Source organism: Myripristis murdjan, chromosome 6 (genome assembly GCF_902150065.1).
Source record: "Myripristis murdjan chromosome 6, fMyrMur1.1, whole genome shotgun sequence".
Lineage (NCBI taxonomy): Eukaryota > Metazoa > Chordata > Actinopteri > Holocentriformes > Holocentridae > Myripristis > Myripristis murdjan.
This window is the reverse complement of record NC_043985.1, coordinates 30011892-30022910: the sequence shown is the minus strand read 5'-3', so window position 1 is coordinate 30022910 and position 11019 is coordinate 30011892. Positions and strand designations below refer to the sequence as shown.

The following is an 11019-nucleotide window of genomic DNA, read 5'->3' as shown; positions in this document are numbered from 1 at the left end:
TGTGGCCTGATGGATTTTGAGGCTGTGCGGGTTTTTAGCAGAATACACCGAGAAGAAGATCTGCTATCATTTGACTCCTCCAGCATCTCTGTGAGAAACACCATCTCCTCTCACTCAATGAGCAGCTGCCACTGAACCGAAACATCAGGACTGGGTGTTATATCGATATTACAGTAATGATAAGAGACAAGATATCGCCTGGGATTTTGGTTGTTGAAATGTGGTGATATTTGAAATTTATTTATTTGGATAAACCCCTTGAGATGCATCATCTCGTTTCCAGATATGGCATAAATGTTGCCTTTTCCTGGTTTTAAAGGCTCCATCACAGCAAAAGGATTTATTTTTAGGAAGCTATTAGACTGCTGTGCTTGTGCCATTATTTTCCTCTACTTTTTTTGGTCATAAAATCCACGTTACTAATGATCAAAAAGAAGTAATCGGTTGAAGATACGTATTATGATGTTTGGTTTTGTCCAAAGCGCCAAGTCTTAACAAGAACTTCAGAGTCAGCCTCAATTTCTCTTTGGAATAAAAAAAGCAGCTTTTTAATCGATCTGTCTGATGGCCTGCAGCGATTTCTTCAGCGTTAGTCCAACTCAGAGGGAAGAGCAGGAAGAGTTTCGAAAAGGTCACCTGATACAAGAGTGTGGTTACAGCTGCTCATTCATTCATTCATTCATTCATTCATTCTCTCTCTTGCCTTTTCTCCTTCCTTCCACACACACTTCTATTGCACAAATCACATGCTGTGGCCTTGCGCTGCATCTTTAGGTGGTGTTTGTGTACAGTTTTAAAATCTGAGTTTCAACCACCTTCATGTATTGTGATTTTTACAGAGCAAAGTACACAAACGTAGACAGACTACAAACACGGTGCCAACACAGTGACTCAAGGGAGCAAATCCAGCAAAAAAAAACCGCGGCGTTTTGACTGGTTTAACAGAGATCTACGTCAATCTACGTCTGAAAAGTGGAAATATCCGGAGAAAAAGTGATTCAATTCTGCAGATAAACGTCCTGAAGATGTGCTCAAAGAATATAATCTCTGAATATCTGTGACGCCTTGAGCAGAGATTCAGTGACTCACCGACTCAGTGATGTACGTCTGCACTCCATCAGCGTACTGCAGAGCGTAGTTATCAGGACCTGGGAGATTCCAGCTGCACACACACACACACACACACACACACACACACACACACACACACGTCAGTATTCACTGATATTTACTAGATATACTAATTGAGAGTAATGTAATGCATATGCAATGGGCAAATGGACGGAAACACACACACATACACACACACTTCAACCACTTACTTACCCATCACAGACCTCCTTTATGACAGCAGAGAGAGGCTTTTTCTGCAGAGACACAACAAAACAGGATGCAGTCAGACACACACACACGCACGAGATATATATATAAAAAAAAAAAAAACCCACACCTGCTGCATGTGTGTGAATCGTGACAGCAGGGATTAGTGCACTCTACTATCAGAGTATTTTCTCTCGCAGGAATGCATAAATACTTGTGTAATGATGTGTTGCTACGGGGTCGTAGTACCGCAGCTATTCTCCTTGGCTGCGAATGTTGTTTGCTGAGAACAGGAAATCCTCGCGCTCTGCTGCCGCTCAACAATGTTCCCCTCGCCACTCGCTCGCACCCCCCCCATCAGTATGTAAATAAAAGTCAGCCTGCTTCCATGTCCCGCTCTCGGCTATCCTGCTATTAGTGGTCAACCAATCAAATGTCTTCGGCTTCTGCGGTAGACCCAATGGCTGCCCTGTTATTAGTGGCGGCTGAGGGAGGTCGGCCAATCAGAAGTGTTCGGTGGATACGGCCGGGCCAATGAGGAGCCAAGTTGATGCGCCGGTGCAGCAGGATGGTGAACTCCACTTCACTACGGCAGCTCGCATCAACAATCTTTAACACGCAGCTGTGGTACTGTGCGGAGGATCACAGCAGTGCATCACCGAAGTCATAAAAATATAGTAGTGTAATAACCGGTGGCTCTTCCGCTTCCACTTGGGTTACATATTTCTTAGTTACATTTTAACGATCTGAGTCTGTGTAATGTTCACATAATGAAACGATGACCAAAATAACTCAGGAAAGTCCCTATTAGCCCATTAAGAGATGCAGACTCGGCAGTGTGATTTATGAGTCTACACTATAATATAATTTGTGTGGTTGTCTTGTGCACATTAGAAGAGCAACTTCCTCAAAAAAAAGGGCTTTGGCAAACACACACAAGAGCAGCTCTGACCACTAAAACACCCCAGAGTCCGGTTTAAAACACGCGCAAGTTCCTTCATTTCATTGTAAGTTCGTTTCGACGCTTCGCTTCCAGAGCCGTAAAACGCATCGTGAAACTTCGGCTCAGAAAACCGACAAAGAACATAAACATGTTCGGTAAAGGCTGAGGAAATATGACCGGCGGGGTTGGTGCAACAGCAGCGATCACTCGATTAAAAAAAAATAATTTGACCTTTATATTACTTGCGAGCATCAGTGTGAAATGCCCTCTTGCTCTTTGGCCAAATATAAAACTCCTGACATCATCATGCGTGCTGATCATATAATCATATTCACCACAGCCGGCAGATACAGCAATTTGTTTCGGCTGCATTAAGTCTCTCCTCTCGCAGCTGCAGCTGTATCAAACCACACTGGTGAGGAAGGAAGAGGGATGACCACCCTTTTTACTCATACAAACACACACACACACACCACCCAGTTTCAAAACACCAATATCATACTTGTGGCTGTGAGGCTCCTTACTGGCACAAGGAAGTGGGACGGTATCTCTCACAGTCTTGCATCCTCTCTTCGGCTCCCAGGCGAGCACACAGTTGATTTTAAGGTTTTATTTATTTGTTTTTAAAGCGTCAACCGGGTTCACACTTCAATATCGCTCCCATCCTCCGGTCAGATGCGCTTTTAACGCTCTTTTAAAAACCCGTCGACATGTGCTCTGCCAATGACCTCACTTGACCTCACTTGTCTTTTGGTTTCCAGGGCGACAAAAACTGATATGTGTTGATCTTCCCCCGGTGTACCAGGGCCGCGCGTCATTTCTGTCATCGTTGGAGAGACAGAAACAGCTCAGAGTGAAGCCGACTCAGTCTGACTGCCGCGCTCCACAACCAAAGCCACACCTCACCAAATCAGTTTTTATTGCTTCCTCATTCTTCCTTTCATCGTTACACCTGAAATAGTTAAGAGGTACCACATGTCAAGTATGTCAGCCTGGCTGTTTTGTACTCAAAGCAAAGTGATTATTATTTTTCCTTTTTATCTCCGCTGTATTCCTGGCAAGACAGAGAAGTAGCTCCCAGTTTATTACCCTAACCATAACCACACTAAACCATTTCCCAAACATAACCATCTGTGACTTAAAGGGATAGTAAACTAACGGAACTAATTTTTCATTAAAACGTTTTTATTGTCATCATTGGGTGTGGAAAACCTCATGAAGTCGTGAAAATCTGAAGTCCTTTCTATGCAGAGGGCGGCCTAACAAATGCCTGGAAAATGCAACCGCCTAAAACTCCAGTTTATTCGAGTTTGTGACTTTCAGGAACTCGCAAATCCTGGTGGATGATGAAGATTATACTCCAGAATAATCCTCTAAATAAGAAAACACATGCTTTAACTGGGTTTACCGTCCCTATTAAGGGCTAAACTTACGATATGGATGGGGAGTATGTGCCTTAAAACCAGGTACAGAGAGAAACATTCAGTATTTGAACAGAGTCAGACTTTGATTTGATTGGCTCACAGTCAGAGAGAGTGTACGGTGGCCAGCAAGGCCAAAGTTATCAAGCACTACAGACTGTAGATAATCGAGAAAGATGATATCATCCTACGTGGCAGGTCAGTCTTACAGATTGACCCAACAAAGACAGATTTTACCAGGGGCTGACCCCGTGTTTCAGTGTGTGTGTGTGTGTGTGTGTGTGTGTGTGTGTGAATTACCTGGTCCAGTTGTATGAGCTGGGGATAAGCCCCAGGCATCTGGATGGCGATCTTCACGATGTCCTTCTGCTGTGGCATGTTGGCTCCTCCTGCTGCTCTGTGGCTGTGAGGATGAAGAAGGAGAGGGAAGAGCTTTCTTTCAAAAGAGAGGACGACAACAACAACAACAACAGTTCAAGCTCAACGTTATTTACAGCCCGCTGAGGTTCTCCTGCTTCTTTTCTGTTTTGCTCCTGACCTGTGTGAGGTATTACGTCTGAGCGCCGACTGTCTACTGGTGACTCTGATGTTGTCGTGAAATGCCTCTGTGATTATGCTTCCCCCCAACGGACACAAATTAAGGATCTATCCATCTCCGTTTTTAGGAAAACAAAACAACAGCCTGTCCTGACCTGAACCCCTTACAGTGGACGAGAAACAGCTTCCACAAAACCCTGCCTGGAGTAAAAACACGGGGGGAGGAATGAAAAAAAAGAAAGAAATCTTGGGCTTCCCAAAACTTCTTCCTTTCTGAAATTTGATCGTCTTACAAAATCTCATCACCAAGGCCGGCCTGGGCTTAGTCACAGTGAAAGCATGAGGAGAAGTGTTAGTAATGGGAGGGTGACGACATAGAGACTGCAACCAGCTACACCATCAGACTACAAAACCACTCAACTGCACTTATTCATGTGCTCGGCCTCCATTCGGTCAGTTCTAGTGAATGCCTCCTGCATGGACAGGGTTAGACCTTCTGCAGCAGGATCAGGCTGCAGAACGCCTCACGACGCTCTCATTTTCAGGCTGAAGTTGTAGAGCGCCGTGTTCCTCTTTCGCGGTGTATTTACAGTGCAGGGAGTAAAACTGAAAGGACGGGGGTACTGAACTCGCTCCGTGATTCTTTCACTCCCTCTTTTGCTCCACTACCCCTTTTCCCACTGTGTGTAATGCTGACGCTCTCTCTCTCTTACACACACTTACACACACAAACACACACACGGGCTTGCACACTTCCTCCTCGGCGTTCCCAGAGGACACAGAAGAAGCTCTTGTTGTGCTCCCGACCCCTCCCCCCGTCCTCGTCCTCCTCCCTCTCTCTCACCACATGGAAACAATATAGTCGGATCTACAGTCTTCTGCATGTTTGAGCTGATGATGACAAGACAAAAAAAAAAAAAGACAGAGAAAAGAAAGGCTGAGTTTGTGCCTGCTTGTGCACAGAGTGATTAATAATAATAATTTAAAAAAAAAAACACTGTACAGCCCCCTGGAGAGTTCATACACTCACAGGAAAGCTCTAACGTTTTATTCCATTGCAGGTTTCAAAGCGATTCTCCTGTCGAAACAATCACCACTGTCACCCCTGAGGGAGGCCGCGGTGTTCCTGCAAAAGCAAAAATGAGGAGGCCACCTTTTCCCAAATTCAGGGAGTCAAGGCCGACGCAAACCCGAAGGCATTTTACTGCGCAAGACTGAAAGAGCTGCTTATGTACGGGGGAAGATGAAGGCCTGCGAATCTCGACTGTGTGAAGTTTGTCTCTGGATCGTTCAGACGGCGAGGAAGCCCCCCCCCCCGAGGCGACGGCGCCGATGTTGACGCGTCGGCGCTGCGTCTGGTATCAAAGGTCAACCCGGCGGGCCGGTTTCGCTCCGTGTTGCGGCCTTAATCTTGAGGAGATTGGGGTGAGCGTAGATTGGCTCCGGGGGCAGCTTATGAGTCAGCACATTCAAGGGCGAGCCGCTGGTAATAACAAAAGACTGCCTGTGGGTTTAGCTGCTGGAGCTGTGTAGTCTGTCTGGCCTGGGCTCAGAGTCTCACAATGACAGAGATCAGCCTTGCTTGGGAATTTAATCACCATGCATCAAGCTGTACAAGGTGAAACGATTCTGTACCGAGACCAAATGGTGATTCTGGTGATTACTGCATGCATTTGATTAATACTAACATTAGGCCTAATAAGCTGCATACAGAGGCTTTCTGTTGCTATGTTGCACAAACATTTTCGAACACTGGCAAGCGTCCTGTTCGTCCCTTTGTGCCGTCGGAACATGTTTACATTACAAAAGGAAGAACTTGAATTATAGGTCAGCTCGGTGTTGTCGAGCTAAATGATGACACGAACTGAATTAAAGCCTAAAAATTAAGGTTCGAACTGAACTGGTGCACCATTACACCCCTAATGAAGACCTTTTCTTGTTTGTGCAATCAAAGTGTTGCTGAAAAACTGCGAGTCTGTAGGTAAACTGCTTGATTATTTTCTTACTGGACGCCTCCGATGAATTAAGGTTCAGTTATCTTTGGATTCTAAAAACAACTGGAACAAATGTGATATTTTAATGTCTGGTGTGGCTCTGACCCTCGCTGTCATCTCTAACTGTTTGCTTGTAATGTTGGTTTTCTAGGAATTGAAGCTGTCACTGCTCTCCTGATACACCACCCGATACAAGTGCCAGCTAAAACGCCTAAAATATAGAACAGTGAAGTGTAAATGTGTTTGATTTTCCTGACATGACAGACTTCACAGCTCCTGCAGTCCTGAGCTCGATCCTGATACACCACCCAATACAAGTGGCAGCTAAAACGCCTAAAATATAGAACAGTGAAGTGTAAACGTGTTTGATTTTCCTGACATGACAGACTTCAAAGCTCCTGCAGTCCTGAGCTCGATCCCCAGGGGAAAGGCACCCAGCCGTGCATGAGATCATTCAGCAGAAAGGCAGGAAGAGATGAAGAAAGACGACTGACGGGGCCGATGTGGAGCGTGCCAGCTGGGCTCAGAGAAGGCGGCACTGAGACTTTGGTGGAGGACGGCATGTGTCGGACTCAGATCAGTCAGCTTTGAGAGGTAAAACATTGAGTCGAGTCCAGAGCGCTTCCAGCAGGCTGTGTTTTCTCAGGCTCTTCCTCTGTGTTCACAACCTGTCGCTACACGTCGCAGGCTCCATGCAAGGCTGCGTGGCGCCCTGCCTTCCCCGACACGCTCACTGCAAAACAGCAAGACCAGGAATAAAAGCTTAAACTGGCACTTTGAGCTCTGGTTCCTTCCCTCGGGGACGTGTTGTAACTTTTATTCCCCATTTCAACAGATTCTGCATCAAACTATCTAAACACACTGGCTGGTAATGTGACTCACTGCAAGAAATGCCTCAGTAATGAGAAATAAGTCAACTAGAAGAATGCACTTAGTGGAGTGCAGATCTCCGCCAGGCGTGTCTTCCCTTCTCCTTCCTTTTTTCCCCCTACCAGGGGGAGGGAAAACACGGAGGCACTGCCTGCACATCTCCCCTTCTCCAGTGTTCGCACTCGCCTGCAGGATAAAAACGTTTTTTAAAAGGTTTTGAATCACCGGGACCTTGAATATCAATCATAACTGTGCACAAAAGATAATGTGAGATGGTGATTTGATATTGTAAGGAAGGGGCAGGACCAGAAAAGCCTTTTGCTTCCTTCTGCCGCTTCTCAAACGCATCATGTGTGTTTTCTTACATGTCGACTGTTGGATTCATTATTTAGAGAGATTTTTTTTTGTATCTTACATTTGCGGATCTATTTATTGGATCTGCTCAAGAGATATAAAGATCAAATCAAAATCAGATCGAATTAGGCCGAGCTGATAGACCCAGTAGGCCTCTCTATTTGTTCACTATTTAACTGTTCATTTCACATGCAGTAATTTATACCTGTGCAACTTGACAATACTTTAATAGAGCAATAGCACTGTGTGTGTACACTTTCTACATATTTTCAGTTTCTTATTTCTGTATTTATTGTTGTAATATTTTTGTAGGATTAATGCACATACTTGACAATTTTTAACGCACATATTTTTGTATTTCTTATAATTTCATATAACTTTTGCTTTTGCCTATATGTTTATTCTTCTCTTGCAAATTTGAGCAACGGGGATCAATAAGGTATTTCTGATTCTGATTCTGACAAACACAAACCATTGTAATATCGCTCTTTATTGCCTCTGGCAGAGGCAATAAAAACTTTGATCCAACATGTTTTTTTTTTTCTTTTTGTTTTTCTTTTTTAAGATCAGCAACATGGCCAGCGAGTGCGAGTCAGTGAAGTGGGTAAACACACTTGGCAGTTCTTTCAGTTTGCTGTCAATTTCAACGTACGCATCCGCAGAGGGAAAGATTAATGCTCAAAGACACACGTGGTGATTTTCTTACCTCAGCAGAAGCAGAGGGGAGTTTTTTTTTTTTTCCTAAGATGCTCACCGCGACACCGTCTGAGGTCGCCTGTGTCTCCTGAAATAACCGGAAACTGAAACTACCAAGGTCTGCGAGCTCCCGTCTGCTTTCAACCCGAAGTTCAGTCAGAGTGTCACAGCCGCTCGCACTAACCCAGGGAACCGTTACACACAACCCAACATGGAGTGGACCCTGCAATAAACCTCTAAACAACTTCCCCTTTGATATAAAACAAAAATCATTACTGGGTTTAACCAGGCTGTGATTTTTCAGTTTAAAAAATGTGAAATGTAATGACTGAGCTGACTGTGTGCAAATAATCAAGTCCATTCACAACTGTGGTTATTCACTATGGTGCTGCAACTTGTTAATGTAATAAAACCCAATAATATCTGAATTATTACATGAATTCAGGAAATCATGGGTCAATTAATGCATTTGGAAGAATTTTAGGTAGGGAGCTTTCACTCAAGTGCTAGTAGGATTAGGATTAGTGCCTTTACTGTAAACTGTGTCAGATTAGCAGTCAATTCCAGTAATGGGAAGTTATTAACAGCTGAAACACAGAAAAACCTCATATGCTGCGTACAGATGGTTTGTGTTGATGATCTGTGGCAGCAAATCGTTTTGTCAGGTGTAGATCTGCGTGCAAACTGGTGCAAATCATTTTTTTAAAAAAATTTCCAGAGTGGGTCGAGGCTCCACCACCTGTGAGTGTGTTCGCCTCATTAAGCCGCTGTGGTCAGAGCTAAAAAACACAAGAGCGGCCAGAGCTTTTGTTACGCAGCCAGCTCACAAGTGTGTCACTGAACCCCTGGAGGGAGGGATGGACACACACACACACACACACACACACCCCTCCCCATTTGTCTTCTCTTGTCTTCTCTTGTCCTCTCTCTCTCTCTCTCTCTCTGGGGGAGTGTGTGAAGGGGGAAGTGTTCAGCTGCCTGGAATTCCTAACCTGACAGGGCACCACACACACACACACAAACACACACACACACACTCACACACACACACAAACGTCTGTTGTCATTTGGCACTAGCAGGACCTACAGGCCTCACACTCTCTTGCAGTTGTCCACACACACACACACACACACACACACACACACACACACACACGCAGGCGTAAGTGCAAATTAACAGGCCCTATTGAAAATTAACTTTAGTAATTCATAGGGGGAAAAGAATCGATTCACTTAAGTATCGCGATTCTTTTTTTTTTTTTTTTTTTTTTTGATCTTTTTTTAATTACTGAGGTAAAAATATCAATATCATATGAAACTCGACAACCTGAGAACGTCATGATTTTCGGCTCGGGGGCTAAATGTTGCTCCAAAGTTCGGCAAAATTTTCGCCAAGGAAAATCCAGCGTGGACGTTTCCAGTGGGGTCCCTTGACCTCTGACCTCCAGGTATCTGAATGAAAATGGGTTCTCTGGGCAGCCACGGCTCTCCCCTCTTCTGCTAACCCCAAGAAAGTTTTTGCATGCAGCACCTTTTCTAAAATGGTGTGTTTGTACAGACTGGGGCCTAAACAGTCTTGGAGCTGCATCATTCGGCTTTGACCGGAAAGCTGAGACTCTTGTGGATTCAATGAGCCACATTTGATTTATGTCTGATGATGATGGCCACCATAGCAGCCATTTCACTGGAGTCAGAGCATTTTTTCAGACTTGACATTAACAAATAAACCTATAGTGACCACTAGGAAAATCACCGCCTCATGAAACTTCACATCCACAAACTAGACAATGATTAAAAAAAAAACTAAAACCTCAACAAATCAAAATATCGAATCACAATACATATCGAAATATCGTGAAAGTACCGAATCTGCAGGTAAGAAAATCATCCCAGCCCTGGTAGTAATCATGTAATAAATATTCAAAAATCACACTCCTAAGGTATAATGGGAATATTGCATTGATTAAAAAAAAAAAAAAAAGCAGAAAATCACCTCTGAGTAGCACAGATTCATAAGTTTCTACAGGAGTTTTACTTTTTCCAAGGCAGATTATGTAGATTATAATCGGGACATTATCAAAATGAAAGTTATACTGTAATGTAAGTTAATATAAGCAGTTTGTTTGTTTTGCATGGATAAGCAGTGCAACAGCAGTGCAGGGACTTTAGCAGCATCCCACTGCATGACAGCCACTCAAAATCACATTTACACTTTAAAAAAACACCGCAAAAGTGCAAGAAGAAAGCAGAGAACAGCCGAAAGCTTTTCCAGAAGTAGCTCTACTTTTTGTCACAGCCTGGAGAGGAAAGTTTTCCAGCTGAAGTGTGTTTTTTTTTTTTTTTTTCCCTTCGCCTGCCTCCTACCTGGTTTGAAAAGACGAGACGAGTCGAGGCGCTACAGTCCCGCAGCCGGATCCACGAACATTTGTCTGTTTTCCTCCTAAAATAAAAAAAAAAACCCAACTAAATCATTCCTGGCTGAGATTTTTTTTCCTGCTCGACAAACGGGAGAAAGCTTGTTGCAAGAAAAAAAAAAAAGTTTCCAGAAGTGATTGGCCGACTCAAAAGTTCCGGGTTGGCTGGAGTCGGGCACAGCGCAGGCGTCAAGTTAGCAGGAGTGACACGCAACACTTCCGGTTACTTCTTTCAAAGTAAAACACTACGCGCCAAGCAAAATAAATAAATGGAAAATGCTTTTTTTTTCTACGAAGAATTTCTATTTCTGGGTCTGCCTTTAGTTGATATATACAATGTAGGACACTTCTTTTAGGCAACATTTAACCTGCATTTTTATTTCATGTCTTAATTTATTTCTTTATATAACGTTTTCTGTGTTTTTATAGCCCAGCTGGTTTTACCTGCTTTGCTATATTGCACATTTTAT

General features: G+C 43.9%; 1 protein-coding gene across 1 annotated transcript in view; it reads right to left on the bottom strand.

Moving 5' to 3' along the window:
* elmo3 (engulfment and cell motility 3) overlaps positions 1-10709 on the bottom strand; it is a 30046-nt gene extending 19337 nt beyond the window's left edge. The window contains exons 1-4 of the mRNA XM_030053564.1: positions 10500-10709; positions 3985-4087; positions 1327-1367; positions 1090-1162 (exon numbers count right to left, since the gene is read on the bottom strand). Coding sequence (XP_029909424.1) covers positions 1090-1162; positions 1327-1367; positions 3985-4062 — 192 coding nt within the window. The 5' untranslated portion in view covers positions 4063-4087; positions 10500-10709. The remainder of the gene's footprint in view (positions 1-1089; positions 1163-1326; positions 1368-3984; positions 4088-10499) is intronic.
* Between the last annotated feature and the right edge of the window lie 310 nt (positions 10710-11019).